This window comes from Periplaneta americana, chromosome 5, assembly GCF_040183065.1.
Source record: "Periplaneta americana isolate PAMFEO1 chromosome 5, P.americana_PAMFEO1_priV1, whole genome shotgun sequence".
In the NCBI taxonomy this organism is placed as follows: domain Eukaryota; kingdom Metazoa; phylum Arthropoda; class Insecta; order Blattodea; family Blattidae; genus Periplaneta; species Periplaneta americana.
This window is the reverse complement of record NC_091121.1, coordinates 174,019,515-174,040,501: the sequence shown is the minus strand read 5'-3', so window position 1 is coordinate 174,040,501 and position 20,987 is coordinate 174,019,515. Positions and strand designations below refer to the sequence as shown.

The following is a 20,987-nucleotide window of genomic DNA, read 5'->3' as shown; positions in this document are numbered from 1 at the left end:
ATATACTTTTTTGTGGAAGAGAGGGAATGATGTGAAATTAATATTAAAATTCTGAAACCATTTGGTAGCTCTAAATGTGCGACTAAAATAGAAATTAAAAACAAACAAATACATCATACTTTAGACAGGTATTACTTAGCTTCCACGTCAATCGTTCACAATAAAATTCCTGTTCAAACAAACGCGCGTATATAAATTAGTGCAGAACACTCTTCAATGCTCATCATCTGGATCAGCTTCTTGAGGTAAGTACAGACTGATCAGGGCAAAATTTTCAATGAAATGTTATAAGAATGCTGACAACAAGAAAGGTAAGTGTCATAATAATAATTGATCTCAATATTAGTTTTCCAAAATAAATATTCAATATGACAATTAATAACATTATTTTTATAAGCCTACATAACTGTTTGCATCAACTATAACAAAGTAGTTTTCTCATAGCTAATTAACACGAAATTTTTTAGAAAACACATTAATAAGTTTAGAAAACCTGTAGAGAACAAAGTTCCTCCTAGTGAAGTCTAGACATAAAACTTACAAAAAAAGGGTGCTGGTAAGGCATTCGAGAGAAGTATGATGTAAGACTTCAACGCGGTAGTGTGTTTCATAGATGTAGGAACACCCAGCATTGGCTCCATTAGGGAACGCAGAGAAAGGGAAATTTATTTTCTGAAAGGGCCATTCTCCAATAAGTAGTTTCCCTTATCACTGCTTTGCATAATGGAGCAGATACATGGTTCCGAAACGATATATATTTTTATATTTATAACAAGTTGCAAAAATATTCCAAGTGTCGGAAATAAATTAATGATATGATAAATAATTTTCACCCTTTACTTATCTGTCATACAAAACTAGGAATCTTTAAAATAAAATTCCAGCCAAATAAATTACTTTAATATTTCAAGTTACCATTTAAACTGTAACATATTTTTTTATTTACTATTGTAGTTATTGTTGTGGCCAAATTTTTAGTAGTTGTAGTTTCTCTTACTACTGCTTATGTTTTTATGTATACAGTAATTCTGTTTAATCAAGAACATTACTTATTGTTGTGACCATAGTTTTAGTAGTTCTAGTTGGTGTTACTACTGCTTCGGCTTTTGGTGCCTTTATGTATACAGTAATTCTATTCCATCAGAACATTATTGTTGTGGCCAGAGTTTTAGTAGTTGAGTTGTTGCTCTTACACTGCTTCTGTGCCTTTTCACTACCACCGGGTGTATACCCAACTGTAGTGTTAATATATATATATATATATATATATATATATATATATATATATACACTATTCTATTCCCATCAGAACATTATTGTTGCGGCCACAGTTTTAGTACAATAGTTGTAGTTATTCTCACTACTGCTTCTGTTTTTATATAAAAGTAATTCTGTTCTCTCCAGAACATTACTTATTGTTGTGCCCATAGTTTTAGTAGTTCTAGTTGCTGTTACTACTATTTCGGTTTTTGGTGCCTTTATGTATGCAGTAATTCTATTTCCATGAGAACATTATTGTTGTGGCCAGAGGTTTAGTAGTTGTAGTTGTTGCTCTTACTACTGCTTCTGTTTTTATGTATGTAGTAATTCTGTTCCATCAAGAACATTGCTTATTGTTGTGACCACAGTTTTTAGTAGTTCTAGTTGCTGTTACTACTGCTTCGGCTTTTGGTGCCTTTATGTATACAGTAATTCTATTCCCATCAGAACATTATTGTTGTGGCCATAGTTTTAGTTGTTGTTGTTGCTCTTTCTACTGCTTCTGTTTTTATATAAACAGTAATTCTGTTCTCTTCAGAACATTCTTATTGTTGTGGCCACAGTTTCAGTAGTTCTAGTTGATGTTACTACTGCTTCGGCTTTTGGTGCCTTTATGTATACAGTAATTCTATTCCCATCAGAACATTATTGTTGTGGTCATAGTTTTAGTAGTTGTAGTTGCTCTTTCTACTGCTTCTGTTTTTATATAAACAGTAATTCTGTTCTCTTCAGAACATTCTTATTGTTGTGCGCACAGTTTCAGTAGTTCTAGTTGCTGTTACTATTGCTTCGGCTTTTGGTGCCTTTATGTATACAGTAATTCTATTTCCATCAGAACATTATTGTTATGACCACAGTTTTAGTAGTTGTAGTTGCTCTTACTACTGCTTATGTTTTTATATAAACAGTAATTCTGTTCTCTTCAGAACATTACTTATTGTTGTGGCCATAGTTTTAGTAGTTCTAGTTGCTGTTGCTACTATTTCGGCTTTTGGTGCCTTTATGTATACAGTAATTCTACTCCCATCAGAACATTATTGTTAAGGCCAGAGGTTTAGTAGTTGTAGTTGCTCTTACTACTGCTTCTGTTTTTATATAAACAGTAATTCTGTTCTCTTCAGAACATTCTTATTGTTGTGACCATAGTTTCAGTAGTTCTAGTTGCTGTTACTACTGCTTCGGCTTTTGGTGCCTTTATGTATACAGTAATTCTATTCCATCATAACATTATCGTTGTGGCGAGAGTTTTAGTAGTTGTAGTTGTTGCTCTTACTACTGCTTCTGTTTTTATTTAAACAGTAATTCTGTTCTCTTCAGAACATTCTTATTGTTGTGACCATAGTTTCAGTAGTTCTAGTTGCTGTTACTACTGCTTCGGCTTTTGGTGCCTTTATGTATACAGTAATTCTATTCCATCAGAACATTATCGTTGTGGCCAGAGTTTTAGTAGTTGTAGTTGTTGCTCTTACTACTGCTTCTGTTTTTATTTAAACAGTAATTCTGTTCTCTTCAGAACATTCTTATTGTTGTGACCATAGTTTCAGTAGTTCTAGTTGCTGTTACTACTGCTTCGGCTTTTGGTGCCTTTATGTATACAGTAATTCTATTCCCTTCAGAACATTATTATTGTGACCATTGTTTTAGTAGTTGTAGTTGCTCTTACTACTGCTTCTGTTTTTATGTAAACAGTAATTCTGTTACTACCTTCAGAACATAATTTTATTTTCATTGGAGATATATGAAGGAACTCCATAAATAACTCCTTGTACTTCAATCTAACAAGAAGTTCACATTCCATAGTTATATCTTGCAGTCTGTAGGTTTTACATTTCGAAAACACGCGCTCAACTGCAGCATTAAAACGAAGGATGGAAGTAATAAATTCCAAATGTTCAGCGGCTCTGCAAAGTAACTTTCCCCTATTCTCATCTGCTGGTTTAAGATAGAAAAAATTTCGTTTCCCAAGACGAAGCATTGTAGGAATGTGGAACGATTTTCTTAAAATTAGGCGGAACAACCTGGAAAAATTGGGGCGGATGGCAGCCCTGACAAAAACTGTAACTGTGTTACAAATAAAATTAAAGCCTAGCTATTGTACTATAGATCCTTCTTTCCACATTTTACATTATCACTGATAGACTTATTGTATCTACTGTGTTAGTTGACATAAATGCTATTTTCTTTCTGTTAAACAGGATAGCAAGATGAAGTGCTTGTTGCCATTCTTAGCTTTACTTGTAGCAGTTAGCTACGTACAGGCAGATTGTAAGTATTCAATTTTATTTCAAATGATTTTATCATGTTGTTATTATTCCTGCTCAGATATTAAAAATTACTGCCATGATCTCATGTTGTTACATTTCAAATGATAGGTTATTATTAATAATAATTATTGCTTTATTGAATCAACAATGCTTACTTACAATGGCTTTCAGAGAACCGGTGGTTCATTGCCGCCCTCACATAAGCCCGCCATCGGTTCCTATCCTGAGCATTATTAAACAAATCCCTAGCATCATATCCCACCTTCCTCAAATCTATTTTAATATTAGCCTTCCATCTACGTCTCGGCCTCCCCAAAGGTATTTTTCTCTCATACCTTCCAACTAACACTCTATATGCTTGAATATTTTATTGAAGCTGAATACATAATATTTTCCTTTAATTCTTACATATATATGCGAATTATTCCTTATTTCACAGACAGAGTCGTATGTTACTACGGCAGCTGGGCTGTCTACCGTCCCGGAGATGGAAAATTTGATGTCGAAAATATTGACCCAACACTTTGCAGTCATCTTGTCTATACCTTCGTGGGCATAGGTTCAGATGGATCAGTCACGATCCTGGACTCTTGGAATGAAATTGACAAAGGTAAGTAATAGTTTCAGAGGTGTGCTTAGATATCCAATGAGACCTTAAGAGAAAATGAAAATACGAGTATTATTACATGAAAAATGTAAGAATTAATCTTACATTCTAAGAAATTTCTCCAGCACTTTTTGTGGCGAAACTTGGAAAACGATGTTCTTTAATACAGTGAAACCCCGATAACATAGGCCCGTTTGTTACGCTATCCCTTATTATACGCTCTTTTCGTCCGATCCCTTGACATCCCTATATAAAACCATGTAAAATCCACCGCTTAATACGCTCATCATTCCGTTTAATACACTCTTTCATTTGAAAATTTTAAAATATAGTACTTTAAAGGATACTGAGAAAATGTTCTTGGACTTCTACATTTACCGCTAGCGCCCGCATATTCAAGGATTTGTAGAAATCTTTGTTTGGTGAATACAATCTTGAGTACCTGCAAGACTACTGTATCCTTCTTGCTGGCAGTTTTAAATCGCATTGTCAGTGAAGACTTGAAGAAGAAGTGGAAGCGGTAGATATTCCAAATCCTCTCGCAACGAAACCCTTGCCGCGGTATCTGTGATTCGTACTTACTTACTTACTTACTGGCTTTTAAGGAACCCGGAGATTCATTGCCACCCTCACATAAGCCCGCCATTGGTCCCTATCCTGAGGAAGATTAATCCAGTCTCTATCATCATATCCCACCTCCCTCAAATCCATTTTAATATTACCTTCCCATCTACGTCTCGGCTTCCCCAAAGGTCTTTTTTCCTCTGGCCTCCCAACTAACACTCTATATGCATTTCTGGATTCGTCCATATGTGCTACATGTCCTGCCCATCTCAAACGTCTGGATGTAATGGTCCTAATTATGTCAGGTGAAGAATACAATGCGTGCAGATTCCTTTGCTGTGGTCGTGCCGGAGAATCAGTCCCATTCCGAGGCTTATTGTTACGTTTCGTAACAAGCTGTTTTTACGGTGATGGGTTGTTAGCCCTTCGCCCAACCCCCAAGCTGGAGGTCCACCCCTTATCGGCTGTCCACGACTGCTTATTCAATATATTTGCAGCTACCCTCCATATCTGGAGGCCGTCTCCTCTATCCGCAACCTGAGGACGCGCCATATCTGTGATTGGTAGATTCGTTAATGTTTCTAGTAGTCAAATTACTTATGTTACTTTCGATTTAAATCGTGTGGAAAATGCAATTTATTCATGGTAGATACTGGATCAAGTGCAAGACAGAAAACAATATTTTACTTTTTTAATTGATAAGAGAGTGTATTTGTTCTGACATTTTCTGAAAGGAAAGAAAATAAGATAACCTTTTATCCTGCATAATTACAGTATTTAATCCTTAAATTTGTTTAACAAATGTTTATGCTGATTCATATCTTTGTGTTAAAATTTAAAAAATCCAAAAATGACCCACTCTCACTAATATGCGGTCCCTTGAAAAGCGTCTTACCGAGGTTTCACTATAGTAAGAACAGTGGATGACGTAAGAATTAAAATTTGTGCCTTACAGAAGATCGCTTTGGAATGAAATAAAGTTTTTCTGATGAAATAATTTGTATTAACTGTAACTACTAGGCCTAAGAGTAATGAACCCGTCTATATTCACTTCCTTGTGCATACATTGTCTAAAATTAATGGAAATTAAATAGTAGTCTCTTATTTAACTTCCCTTAACAAATTGAGACTATTCAAATGCGATAAGATAATTACATCACGATACAAAAAGTGTTTAAAAGTGCATCAAGCGAAATGAATCCAGTGTCAATCGCCGAAACTTGCCCAGCATTTGCTTTTAATGGGTTGAGGTGAAACTCCGGAAAAGCCTCGACCAGGTAACTTGTCCCAACCGGGATTTGAACCCGGACCTGCTCGTTTCACGGTCAGACATGCACACCGTTACTCCACAGCAAAATCTTTCTTATGTCCAAGATCGAAGTGCCGTCTGATATTATAATGTTTTATATAAATCTCAACTCAACAGTTGAGGCATTGAGCTTTACCTTCATTCATAATAACACAATAGTCTTGTTCCCATGTTTCTTGGAAATTAAAACGAAACCTACAATTTGTTCGCCATTCTCCACCACTTTACACATCCCCGATTAGAACGCTATGGTACCGAGTTCAACCTCTGCTTACTGTACGTACAAGCAGACAGGTAGAACATTTGTGGTGGGAAAAATGAAGGGGTGGTATATGCACTATACGCGCGGGAATATATTGTCCATGCTTGCCCTAGAGCAGACGTCTCCAAAAGCGTACTCGCGAGTAAGCCCCTGAACGGAACCGAAGCCAGTACGTAATGAGCGCGCTCCGGCTCACCCATCCCCACCTATACTGTACTCAATGTTTATGCGAAAACGAAGAGCAGTGGCGGACTGCCATTATCATTGTGTTGGTCGGAGTGTTCGACCGTTTCACAATGTCTTCTAATCATGATCGTAGTACATTCAAGGACGAAAGGGAAGAGAAATATATTTTCGTGTTAGTGGGGAGAATATGAAATGTTTAATTTGTTCGAAAAATCTTAAAAGTCAACATGCGACGACACTACTCGATTCTTCACAAAGAATATCATACAATTACAGGTGTGCTGGACATGTGAAAATAATTTATTTTGGGACGTGTGTATAACTGTTGGTTATACAGAATAATCAGCATATTACGATATGTTTACACTCAGTTTCGCAAGACATACTTATAGTTTTTCGTTTCATTTTAGGTGAAATACATACAAATATTTTGATAAATTTGAAACAAGAGAATACAAACACAAATCACACACGTATCCTCAGTCTTAAACAAGAAAACTTCTTGTTAGCTATGTTCTAACTTGGAATACAGAATGAGTATTTGTAAAATCGTGCATACAGAATGTCTTCTAGATGTAATGCGAAATGAATTATTCCATTATTGAATATTTCCCAATCAAAAGTAGAAGCTTCATATTATGTCAAAATAATAGGCTATACAAACGTATGATATTTCTTATCCTTTTGATGTTATTATTTGTAAACATAAGGAGATCGTTGCCGCAATTCCTCACTGACTGATCCCATCTGTTGAGGTACGAGTCTCTCCCCCTTCTCTACAGCACACTGTGTTCGGCGGGCAGCATCGGGATCACGAATCACTATAGGCCTACGCTTTTTGGAGACCTCTGCCCTAGAGAGTGCTTTCTCCCAAAGCAGAATATAATCTCAAAAAGGGTTTAATCAGAATGTAGGTTTGCTTCCATTATAATAAACATATATGCGGTTATTTAAGGAGCAAGGAAAGTTTTATAGATATATTAATTTTTCAAAAATCAAATAAAATACGCAAATTTAACTTTATTAAGTGTAAAAAGTGATATTAGAATCAATTTGGAGTATATTCTTTTCACTTTTAATATATACGAGAATATAACTAGATATTAGATTTTTAAGAAAAACTTACAGTATTTAATATTCAGGTGCACTAAAACGTTTCAACGATCTGAGGAAATTGAGTCCGACTTCCAAGACTATGGTTGCTATTGGTGGATGGAACGCTGGCTCCGCAACCTTCTCGCAGGTTAGCAAATTACTATTTCTCTTACAGATAATAACATTTTCAATTATTTAAATTAATAATATTTTTATAAATACATTATATTTTGCATTCTTACAGCGAAATCACCAGCCTATTTTAGAATTCTACGAATTTCTTAAGACTTCTCATACTTTTTAAAGACAAAACTAAAATTTCTCTCCTATTTGTTACAAATTTTTTCTGAAAAGAGGATTTTTCAGGTTTATGTTTCTAATTGTTATTTTACGGTACTTCCATTAAATTTATAAGCAGAAAAAGACTGTTACGTATGCATATTATGTTAAATATGGAAGTAAACAATGCTTGAACATGAAACGTTTTTGATTTCTGTAGATAAAACATTTCAACATTTCAACATTTCTTTATGTTAATGCTATATATTACGTAATTTAAATTGATAGAATATCATTATTCTAATCACCAATCAGGAATAAATTCTTAATTATTTCTCCATACATTTAAGCAAACAATAATAGTATATTATGCAACGAGCCTAAAATGGTAGTAATTAAGGCGCGAGTATGTTTATGAAACGAGCGTAAGTGAGACTAGGTTTTAAGTTTTTGCAAATATCTTACCTTGTTACTTTACTGATAATTAAATGGTGACCATGAATGTCTTTTCAGCGTGTTCCCGAGTAGTGCAACAGATGGCAGGCACGGAGAACTTTTGCGTGTACGCCATATTTATAGTTTTTTGCAGGGCTTTGGTTTGACGATTTTAACCTCAAAGCAAAATACATTAAAACACAGAAAAGAACTCAATTTATTAGAATATTACAATTAACATGAACAGAATTTATTTTATTTTAAATACATGTTGTTGGCTATGCAGTTTTTCCCTGATATTTTGGTTTGCTCCTTTCAAGGCTTGCGGATTGTTGCGCGTACGATATTAAACAATATCGCATATGTTTAGTTGGAAATCGATAGTTGGAATAACATAATTAATAGCAGTACTTTAATATATGTAATTAAGTACAGTTACGTCACATATAATGAGCGTATTACAGTATGGTCGAGCAAAATAGTACATTATGCAACGAGCCTATAATGACAGTAATTAAGATGCAAGTATGTTTGTTTATGAAACGAGCGCTTGCGCTCGTTTCATAATTTTCATACGAGCGTCTTAATTACCATTATAGGCACGTTTCATACGACTTTTTATGCTCGACCATTTTTCTAACTTGAAATTATTCAGAAATATTAATTTTATTTGTATCTGACAGAAGATCGGAAGTGACCTTGTTCATAGCTCGAAATTGTGAGATGTGCGCAGACGCGAAAGTATTGATTTTTTCCGAGGAACAATAATGTCATTGACCTTGATGTAATGCAAAGAATGTATAACCTGGAAATTGATTTAGAATTGAAAAACGAGATGACAGATTGAATTTATTTGAATATTATCTACAATTAACGCTAATTATTATAGTAACAGAACATAACCTTCTGCGACAGTATTGGATTTCCAGCCTCCGTGACTTTTCGCTAATTGTCTTTCAATTGCATATCCGAAAATAATCGAAAACCTGAACTTTAATGAATAGGTGTACTTTAATGACATGCATTAAAGTACTGCTACCACGTGTATAATTACTACATTTCGGCATGGTCGAGCATAAAATTAATAATGACATTCGTAGCAACTCATACTTCAATTTTTACCTAACTATGTATAAAAATAAAACAATAATTGAGGGGCTTAGAACAAAAAGCAGGTAAGTGACATAAACCTAGTTTTGAGGAAATTACAGTTAAAGTTCTACATGCAATGAAATATTATACACTAGTTTGGTGAAATGATGCCCATATAGCAGCACTGTACAGTGTGATCACTTACCTGATTTTATCCCAAAGAAACGTCCTTTTGGGCTATCACAACACGCACTTACCTCATTTTTTAATAATGTCACTTACCTGCTTTTTGTTCTAATCCCCTCAATTGTGCGTTAATAAATCTATATTATTTAAACCTAGCCTTAAATAGAATCCGATTACAACAATATTCTTCCTAGCACATAAAAATAATTGTCTATAAATTTAAACATCTTTTTTCTAGGTCGTCAACAGCGACAGTCTTAGAGCAAATTTCGTAACCAGTATAGTCAACTTCGTGAAGCAGTACGGATTTGATGGGTTTGATTTGGACTGGGAATACCCTACTCAGAGAGGAGGTGCACCAGGAGACAAAGTGAGTATTAAAATAAATATTTCCAGCTAACAGTAGCCAAGAAGCTAGCATATGATACAATTATAGGGTTTGAGAGAGACAGAGAGAGATGTATTTCATAAATATTTAACTTCACTGTAGTAACTTATGCATTAAGCTCACCTGGAACATTTCCTTAAAAATTGCTTGTATTTTCAGGCAGCTTTCGCAAAACTGCTCAGCGAACTTAGACCCCAGTTTGATGCCAACGGATTCATTTTGTCCGCGGCTGTATCAGCTGGAGAACCCACCGTTGATGCTGCATATGATGTTCCCGCCCTCGCTAAGTAAGTATCCCCAAAAAGAAGTTCGACTACTTTCATATACATTACACCTTTCCACTTAGATTTAAAATGTATGCTTGCTTACTTACTTACTTACTGGCTTTTAAGGAACCCGGAGGTTCATTGCCACCCTCACATAAGCCCGTCATTGGTCTCTATCCTGAGCAAGATTAATCCAGTCTCTATCATCATATCCCACCTCCCTCAAATCCATTTTAATATTATCTTCCCATCTACGTCTCGGTCTCCCCAAAGGTCCCTTTCACTGCGGCCTCCCAACTAACACTCTATATGCATTTCTGGATTCGCACATACGTGCTACATGCCCTGCCCATCTCAAACGTCTGGATTTAATGTTCCTAATTATGTCAGGTGAATAATACAATGCGTGTAGTTCTGTGTTGTGTAACTTTCTCCATTCTCCTGTAACTTCATCTCTCTTAACCCCAAATATTTTCCTAGGCACCTTATTCTAAACACTCTTAACCTATGTTCCTCTCTCAAAGTGGGAGTCCAAGTTTCACAACCATAAAGAACAACCGGTATAAATTCTAACTTTCAGATTTTTTGACAGCAGACTGGATGATAAAAGCTTCTCAACCGAATAATAACAGGCATTTTCCATATTTATTCTGTGTTTAATTTCCTCCCCAGTATCATTTATATTTGTTACTGTTGCTCCCAGATATTTCAATTTTTCCACCTCTTCAAAGGTCAATTTAAAATGTACGCTGTGCAACTTTAATGAAACCTTAGAAACAATGAAGAAGTCAATTATAAATATGTAACACGTTTATCTCGAACTTCATTCACCAACCACTTCAACTGTTGTCCATTTTTAATTGGTCATTTTACGAAGTTTTATCAATTACTATGGTCATATAGCGTCTTAATGAGATGAAGATGATAATGCCAGCGAAATGAGTTCTGGGTCCAACGACGAAAGTTACCTAGCATTTGCTCTTAATGGGTTGAGGGAAAACCCCGGAAAAATCTCAATCAGATAACTTTTCCCAACCAGAATTTGAACTCGGGCCCGTTAGTTTCACGGTCAGACGTGCTAACCGTTACTTCACAGCGGTGGACAAACTGTTGTTTATATTCAATCTGACGTGATAAGTAAGTTAACTATAATACGTATACCAGGGGTGCTTAGGAAAATATTTGGGGCTAAGCGGGATGAAGTTACAGGAGAATGGAGAAAGTTACACAACGCAGAGCTGCACGCATTGTATTCTTCAGCTGACATAATTAGGAACATTAAATCCAGACCTTTGAGATGGGCAGGGCATGTAGCACGTATGGGCGAATCCAGAAATGCATATAGAGTGTTAGTTGGGAGACCGGAGGGAAAAAGACCTTTAGGGAGGCCGAGACGTAGATGGGAGGATAATATTAAAATGGATTTGAGGGAGGTGGGATATGATGATAGAGACTGGATTAATCTTGCACAGGATAGGGACCGATGGCGGGCTTATGTGAGGGCGGCAATGAACCTTCGGGTTCCTTAAAAGCCATTTGTAAGTTGTAAGTATGTATACCAGGGAGAAGAAATCTTCTTTTCACATAGCGTAAATAGTTATGAGTTGCATTTCATCAATTTAAATATTTGAAAAAAAAATGGATCATAAGTCACAAATGTGACTGCCTCCGTGGTCTATTGGTCAGCATGTTGGCTTGCAGATCCGGAGGCCCCGGGTTCGATTCCCAGGCTCGGCTCTCGGTGAATTTTTCTTGAAGAAGAAAAATTACCTGAGTGTCTAGAGCAGTAGTCGTCAGCACACGCTGAAATGTGCAAAGGGTAAGCGGTGCCGTCCCGTGTACACCGTCGTGCAGCAGGAAGAGGTAGAGAGCATATCCGTTAGCAGCTATGAGTGCACCATGGTGCACTGTGTTCTTCGCGGGTGAAGTTGTGCGGTCTGATGCGTTCCATCCCCGCCAAACTTCAAGACAGGCGCGGAATGAGACCTCTTCCATTGGTTGAATAGCAATTATACGTCTCTCCTCCTCTGCCGGCAATATTTACGTCGCCTGTCAGACATTATGGAATGAAGTATAGTGTTAATGTACATAAAAGTTGTTACATCGAAAAGACGTTCATACAGGTAATTGACGCTGAGTCCTGAGACATTTGCTGTTTTATTTTTAAAGTTCAACAAAATTCTACACTTCAAAAAAAATCACTGACTTGAGGAAAAAACTGAAAAAATTCTGCAGGTTATAGTCAGGGCACAAATGCGGATATACAGGGTGTTCGCTTCCCCCTGCGGCCGGGCGATGAACAGCAAACATGCGGAGCATCAGTAATATAGCCTGCCAACGTGCTGCCAGCCGTGCTTAAGAATCACTCAGCAGCTGTCCATCATTTTGCAGTCAGCTGACCTAATTGCGTTCTGTTTCAACAATCAGTTTGCTTTACTGAAGCGCTATAAAAAAACGCCTCAAGGCCACGCGTGATGGTTTCCGTGAGTAGTCAGTTTACGCTTGTCAGTGTAGAAGACACAGTCAAGAATGCATCAACGCAGATGGACACCACTTTCAGATTCTTTTGTAACAAGGTTAGTACTCAAGTGATAACAATAAATGAGTAGGATAAGCTTGAGGATTGATACACGTCGCTAACTAATGCTCTGCGCTTGTTGGCCGGCAGCAGGGGGAAACGAACGCACTGTATTATACTATAAATCGGGTCTCTGCACATAGTGTAAAGGTTGGTAATATTGTGTTACTAATAATATTATGATAGTACTTTTTTAGAATGTTTTACAATTTTACTGAGCGAGAGGAAGATCGGTTTTTTGCGTCAACGGATTAAGGGAATGTTCGTGGACAAGTTTCCGCACAAGACCGGTCATTCTCTCGCTCAGTAAAATTGTAAAAAATTCTCAAAAAGTACCATCATAATATTATTAGTATCACAATATTACCAAGCTTTACCCTGCATCTGAAATCATAATCATTTATGATGTAAGCCTATGGTATAGTATACTAAAGTCTGTGTGATGTATCTTGTCTCACTGTGAAAAGAGAGAGAAAGGAGATATGTCATACTTCGTCTGTATTGTCATGGCGATGTGGGAGTGGAGTGATGCCATCCATCCATCCAGTGGCGGAAGGGACTAGTTGATACATTCTGTAGCGTAAAATAAAATTACAAAATATCTCTCTTCGTACTGTGTAGTTCCGTCACTGAGCTTGTCTTTCAAGAAATTGAGTTCCGGTAGCCTGTACAATAACAAGGTTTTGAAAGGAATCCTGAAAATTTACAAACCTCCTATACTCTCCACCCTCATTTGAAGGGACTTGGTTTTATTGCTACTGAGACAAGATAAACCTTACCAAGTATATACTCTCAGGACTCATAAGGATAAAGATGAACAAGAATAAGACTAAGACATCCTCTGTAATTGTATATTTCGTCTGTGAAGGTACTTGGACTTTATCAACGTCATGACCTACGATCTTCACGGCTCATGGGAAACGGTGACAGGAGAAAATGCTCCTCTGTACCCCGGATCTACGGACACCACTGAGAGCGCTCGCACACTGAATGTGGTAAGCATTAATATCGTCCAAGAAAATAGAGAAAAATACTTGATTTAAGTTAATCCTACATTTCAAAGTTAATTTATGGTTTTTTATAATTCTGTTTCCAGGACACCGCTATTAAATACTGGATTTCGCAAGGCGCTCCTGCAAGCAAGCTGAATCTTGGGATGGGAACTTATGGCCGTAGTTTCACCTTGGCAAGCACTTCCAATACTGGCGTTGGAGCTCCCACCACTGGCCCTGGACAAGCTGGACCTTACACCCGTGAAGGTGGCACCCTCGGATACAATGAGGTATTAAATTAAAGCCAAATTTAATATAAAATCGAGATAGCTACATTTCATCTCAAGAAAATATTCCTTGCTACTCATTTCTAACGAGCAAACTTAACCCCAGGGCTGTAATGCTGACGAAGTATTAGATTAGATCAATGAAAAAAACCAAACCCCTAACTATTCGGATTACAGAGTAAAACTATAATCGCGATGCTACCGAGGGCCCAATTGTATTTAGTCCACGAGCATATACATACGCAGACATAGTGTTCTGCTCAAGGGAGAGTCTTTCACTGCAAATTCAGCATTCTCCAATATATTCTGCCTTCGTCTTAGTCTCCGCATACGATCCATATATTTTAATCTCGTCTATCATCTGACATCATCTTCTACCCCAAACTCTTCTTCCGTTTACCATTCCTTCCAGTGCATGCTTCAGTAGACAGTTTCTGCTTAACCAGTGATCCAATCAATTCATTTTTCTCTTCCTGATTCTTTCTTCACCCACTCTTTCCAACACAGCTTCATTTCTCATTCTGTCTGTCCTTTTCACATGCATACCATCTTTCACAACAGATTGTGTTAGGCTTACATAAATTACAGACAATTATGTTGCCACTTACACAGACTACTGTCTTCCGAATTCCTCTACCCACTACTGTAGTTTCGCACTTGTTTTAGGCATCTTTATTTCAACTAGTAGTATATAATATCATAAACATTGCTAAACTGAAGCATACTGTACTTGTTTAGGAGTGATCCTGTAGTACATTACTTCATAAATTACCATATTACAAATTTTTACAACTATAACTTCGTTCTTACATATTATGTTTATCAGTAAAATTAAATTTGTGAACATGTTTGGTGACTTCTTAAAAAGTAATTTTAGGACCAACAAAATGAAGAAAATATTAAATCTTATAGATATCAAATATCTCTTCTTCATTTAATAAAAAATTTTTCTTTGAATTTAAAAATATAATATCTGTATTGTAATTTTATATTTACGTTTATCAATAGATCTGCGTCAACAACTGGCCAGAGACTTGGAATGAGGAACAGCAGGTGCCCTATGCCGTCAGTGGAAACCAGTGGGTTGGCTATGACAACGTTAAATCCATCACAATTAAGGTAATGATATTTTATAATTAGAGACTATTAGTTATTCGAAGTATTGCAACACCATTTACAGTATTTTTGTATTCTCTCATTACTAGTGTCTTTTTTTTTATTTGTTTCCTTAGAGTATACAACCTGTGTTTTGCCATAGGCATATCACAGGTTATTTACAAGGTTATACACAGGATATTTACACTGTTATACACTTATATTTCGGATGCTCTTCTTGAAGTGAACAGTAGATGTTGTTGATGAAACTTGTCACTCTTACTGTGTTTGTGTGTGTCCTCACCATCTGGTGCAGATTTTGCTTCGACAGTATTGAAGGCCGGTCTGTTGAAAAGTGAGTGCATTCCGTCAGTAAATGTATTGCTGTCTGAGGTGTTTTCTCGGGGCAGCTGCATAATGGAGACGGTGATTTGTTAATCCTTTTCAATCTAAATACTAATATTATTAATTAGCTTTTGTAATTCATTTTTAAAAGAAGTTGATTTTAAAGTACTTAAAAGAAATATTATATCAGATAATATTCTAATATATTCTAAGATGTATTTCACACACAAGGATTCTTGAGGTCCTTAAATATATAACTTGTAGTTGTTTCTATTGCAATCTGCTAACAGAGTCATCTGACTCCATACGTACCATACCGATTTGAACGGGACAGTACCTTAGTTTCCCATGTCCCGTCCGTCCCGTCGTTTTAGTAAAATATCTGTTTTGTCCCCTTTTCTTATTAAAAACTTTTAAAATATGCTTAATTAAAGATAAATCACATCTAAAATCATTTGTGTGTTACTACAGGTACCAGTAATTATATTACCGATTGTAGAATCTTCCTATAATAATCGTTGGTAGAGGCATAAAGTTTATTCTTTGTCTGTCAGAAAGTACAGCATCAGTGGAAATAATTTTTCTATTATGAATACTATATGGTCAAGAGAGAAATCCCGATTAATTGTTGAAAGAATGAAAGCTGCGATAATTGTAAGACAAAATTGTTACAAAGGAGTGTGATAGGTTTTATAGCAAGATACTGAAAGACGGAAAATTTTTACGTGAAGTAAGACAAAAAAATAATCATAATATGATAGTAGTGAAATGCAGTCCTCCTTTGTGTGTTTTCTGTCAATAATAACTATTGTAAATTCAATATTTTTAGCAGACGCGTTCTGACAAAAATAACAACTCTTACGTCAGAAGGCAAAAGAAAGTAAGAGCCAAAACACGGATTTTTAGGTTACGGTTGATTCTTATATGCTATAGGATTTTATGCTTGTTTTGATGTTGGTATTCCCTAATTGCACGGATGAATAGTTGCGTGTATTTTTCTATATTCAAAGAAAGTAAGTCATAAAGCTGTAAGCAAAGTGGAACTTTCATCTCGCTTTACCTCAAAATGGAGATTTTGGACTTACTTCATTCTGGCTTCTGACGTAAGAACTACTTAAGTGAAATATTTTTACTGAAAACATTTTTTGAATATCTTACATTTTAAGAATATTACCCACCCTTTTCCATCCCGTTTTTGTCTCAAGGAAATACCTACCTCTGACAAAATGCAAAAGACCTACGTTTTTACACTTAATTTTTACGATCACCACAGTTTACATCAAAATCATGAACCTACATGTAATATATAATGGCTAGAATTAATTTTAAACATATTTCTTCTCTCCAGTCTCAATACGTCAAAGATCACGGATTAGGAGGTGCTATGATCTGGAGTGTGGAGACCGATGACTTCCTCGGCAAATGTGGTCAAGGAAGAAACCCACTGCTCAGTGCCATCAACGCCGTTCTTACTGGCAAGACAAGTGGAACTGATGTAAGATGAATAGTTCACTTTATACAGTATTTAAAATATGTCATGTTCCCATGTTAAAATGAGACGGTTGCATATACTTAATTCGTGGTTTTAGTACTAAAAAAATTTGTAATTTCAGAGTACAGGTAAATATTATTTTACATCATCCACTTTTATGTGTAATTTCCACCTCAATTCTTACTACACGTTCTTTGCAACCACAAAGTCTGTCCAGTGATGACGAAATAAATGTAGATAATATAATGAGAATGGCAGTGCAAATCGAATTACTAGAACAGATTTTCTCTAAAATTCGCCTTATCTACCACAGAATTTACATAATTTACCTAAGATTTACCACAACACTGGATAGTTATTCACAACTACACATTACTACTATTTCTTTTCCATCATTTTATCTACAAATTTTAATATATCTTTCCTTAGTAGACTATATAAAATTTCAGTACAGTAATTCTGGGTAAACTGGGAATGCCAGTGAAAATTCTTTTTCAAAAATATTTGTGTATTATTAATATGAGACATAGGTAAGGCTATAAAATTAAATATTCTAATGTTTTATTTTCAAAATGAAAATATTTTACAAGTTTCATGGGCATTGAATCTATGTAGTATATGCTGGGTAATAGGTAATGTTTTGTTTCTCTAAAGTTTGCAGCGCTTACTGATAGAGAGATCAGCTGTTAATGTTTGTTTTTCAAGGAATTATTGTTGAAGAAATATTTCGAGAGTTTGCACTGTTAAGTGCAGAGCTCCAGGATCAAGGATTTTTACTCTGTACTATATTCTTTCTGCCACTTATTTTCAGTACTTTGGGTTAATAACAATTAATCTTACAGTCCATGTGAATATTTTGACTTAGAAATGTCACCGTTGTTTTGAAACTGGAAAAATTGAGGACATTAACTCATCTGTAACATCCGTGACAAGGAAGAAACAGCTATAAAATATTTACCGATTATTTTTTGTGAACTAATTGGATGCCATGAGATGTGCATAGCTTTCACATGGACACTATGAGAATGAATCTCTTTTTGCTTGAGGCAGAGACCTGAATTTTACACTTTTTGTTAATAAGATGTGAAGTGAGTTCACAAATCTTGTAACATCCGTGACGGAACCTTTTCTGTATTTTCTGCAATAACAATAAATTTGATCAAATAACTTTTTTTCTGTAAAATGATACTGATCTTCTAAACTGATTATAATAATAAAAGTTGACAAAAGTCATTTCATTTTCAATATATAAGGCTTGAAAAGAGTAAAAATGTAACATCAGTGACAACTGCAATGACTGAATAGTCATACAAAACAATACTTACAAATAAAATTTTCATATATATGTGTATAGACAGTAGTTAATATAATACTAATTACTAGGGAGCGGATATTGATGAAAAGCCATCTCCTTATTTTTCACATTAGGACGATGCCTAGTAATGGAAGAAATCCTTTCTATGTTAACATCAACGTAAAAAAAAACTAATTTCTTATACTGTACTTTTTTTTGCTTTTTTTTACGTTTTTGAACTAATAGATCATTTTTATATTTTTTCGGCATTTTTTGGGTCATTTTTAATACTTTGAAGAAATTTTGGAATGCATTTTACTTTCTTCTTTACAGATAGGTCTGTTAAATCATTTTCTAACCAAATAGGTCAGTGCTGATTACCTACTGAAAAAGTTTGAGGTTTATAGTTTGGAACAGATATTAAAGTCTATCCCTCATTCCTCTGAAGGCTTCACTTCACATAACGGAAGTAATATAAAATGCTTGACAGTAGCTTAGATTAAGTGAGGACCTTGTCCACTACTGTTCTTTTGTCGGTATTAGGGTGTCTTTAGAATTTATGTTTGGAAGGAGAGAAACTTTCACCATGTCCTGGACAGGACGTTGTGTCCTCAACATGATTCGGAAGGGATGTCTACTGTAGTAGACAGTATTTTTAACACAAAGATTGCAAGAATGCACGCTGCGCCCACAATTTGTTTTGCCATTCACATTCCCTCATCTGGAAGGTCTGATAACAAAAGTGAAGAACGGAAGGAGGAGGAGACGGAGAATGAAGGCACTGACATGGACCACCTCTAATTGAAACACATTGCAAATCCTCATTAAAATCTATAGTTTTCCCTTAAAACCTTCATTTTGTTGGATGTTCTTTTCCTTTATCTTAGCCAAATTCCAGAAAATTTCCTCCTCTCTCCGAGATTTGCAGAGAAGTCATTGAAACAAGGTGACTAATTTTTAAGAAGTTGTAGTGCGACTACTGTGAATAATATTTAAATGTTATTTTTTTTTAATTTCATGTCATTTTTTCATTACTTTAAGAGCATTTTAATTATTATTTCAAGTAGATTTTTAGGTCATCAACATCCGCCCCCTAGTCATTACAGTACTTATATCATTCTACTAATAATATACGACTTCAAAAATACAGCATGTTCTTAAATTCAACAAGAGTTAACACTTACGTTTTAATCTTACAGCCTACTTCAACATCAAAGCCTGGAGAAGATACAACAACCACACAGGCTACTGCCCCACCAAGTGGAGTGTGCACAACTACTGGATATGTAAGAGACCCCAACAACTGCCAGATCTTCTACTACTGCCAAGTTGTCAATGGACAATATCAAGCATCGCAATACACATGTGCTGATGGCACTTATTTTGACCCCTCAATTGATGCTTGCAACTTCGCTGATTTAGTTCAGTGTTAACATATTTGTCTATCTATTTCCTGACAATGTAAAATAAAAGTAAATAAACATCAATAATTATTATTTTAGAGTTTTTTATGTAGTCAACTAGGGCCGTATTCATAGGCATTCTTAGCGCGGGCTTCCGGTGGATGATCAGCGAACTAATGTTTTTAGTATTCATAATCCAGTGTTAGCGATATGATATGATAGGAATCCTGTACAAGTTACCAGTCGATAGCCGGGGCTAGTTTAGCACGCTCATAGCGCGGGCTAGCGAAATGTCTATGAATAGTACCCCTAGTAGTTTCATATTTAAACATTTCTTTATTTCATAATCTGCCTAAGAAATTTGACAATTCAATAAAAACACTCAAAATCACATATTCAGTGTTAACACATTTGTCTATCTATTTCCTGACCATGTAAAATAAAAGTAAATGAATATCAATAATTATTTTTAGAGTTTTTTTGTGTAGTCAACTAATAGTTTAATATTTAAACATTTCTTTATTTCATAATCTGCCTAAGTAATTTAACAATTCAATAAAAACACTCACTATACAAAGCAAACATATTTTTCTGATTTTTCAAGAACAAGTCGAACTTATTTTAGTCCTATTCTAACAGTCTTACTAGTAAACCGTGTATAGTTTTTATACGAGTCTTACTCAGAGTTCAGACAGAAAACTTTACTAATAAACCATGCATAAGCAATGCATGTATAAACAGGCTGTAACTATACAATGGGAATTGCTTTGCAGTAGTTATATACACGAAACCCCTTGTTTAAGAGTTGTATACAAATAAAAAAATGGCCGCCCCTCTAACAGCTGTTCGTATCGACTGTCATTTTATGATGATGGTTGCATTATAACCACAGAAGAACAAACCAAAGAGCACAGAATAATTAGAATAATATTGCTGTAGCTTGTACTCTTTGACCAAAATGTAGTGTGGTAATCGATTAGAGCCACACTACAGCGTTCTACCGGATGCAATAGAGAACCTCAGATATTCTATTACCTTTCGTAATGAAGTAATGACGAAACTATGACGTAGTTGTGTAACAGTTATATTGTTATACACGACGTATGTAGTGATTATTAGTAAGGAATTTATACACGACTTATAAACGAGCTACTCATTGTATAAGTATAAGACAGTTAAACGTCTGTATATAGAGTTTTTATTAGTAAGACAATAAGTAATTTAAAATAGCAGTCAATATTGTTGCTAAATTTTGACAAGTGCTTATCATCAAATCCTTTGAATATTTTTTCTTAAACCTTTGGCATT

At 35.4% G+C, this 20,987-nt stretch overlaps 1 protein-coding gene across 1 annotated transcript; it reads left to right on the top strand.

Moving 5' to 3' along the window:
• Window positions 1-182: 182 nt before the first annotated feature.
• On the top strand, window positions 183-19,772 carry LOC138700293 (acidic mammalian chitinase-like). Its single transcript, XM_069826804.1, has 11 exons — window positions 183-245; window positions 3,456-3,525; window positions 3,964-4,134; window positions 7,595-7,695; window positions 9,778-9,909; window positions 10,087-10,214; window positions 13,640-13,766; window positions 13,868-14,053; window positions 15,059-15,169; window positions 16,839-16,985; window positions 19,476-19,772. The coding sequence occupies exons 2-11, from the start codon at window positions 3,465-3,467 to the stop codon at window positions 19,707-19,709; spliced, it is 1,398 nt and encodes a 465-aa protein (XP_069682905.1). The 5' UTR covers window positions 183-245; window positions 3,456-3,464; the 3' UTR covers window positions 19,710-19,772.
• Window positions 19,773-20,987: the final 1,215 nt, after the last annotated feature.

Coding starts and splice junctions, on each gene's coding strand:
- LOC138700293 (XM_069826804.1), top strand. CDS start 3,465: ATGAAGTGCTTGTTGCCATTCTTAGCTTTACTTGTAGCAGTTAGCTAC. Junction 9,910..10,086: donor GAGGTGCACCAGGAGACAAA/GTGAGTATTAAA, acceptor TTGTATTTTCAG/GCAGCTTTCGCAAAACTGCT. Junction 15,170..16,838: donor TTAAATCCATCACAATTAAG/GTAATGATATTT, acceptor TCTTCTCTCCAG/TCTCAATACGTCAAAGATCA.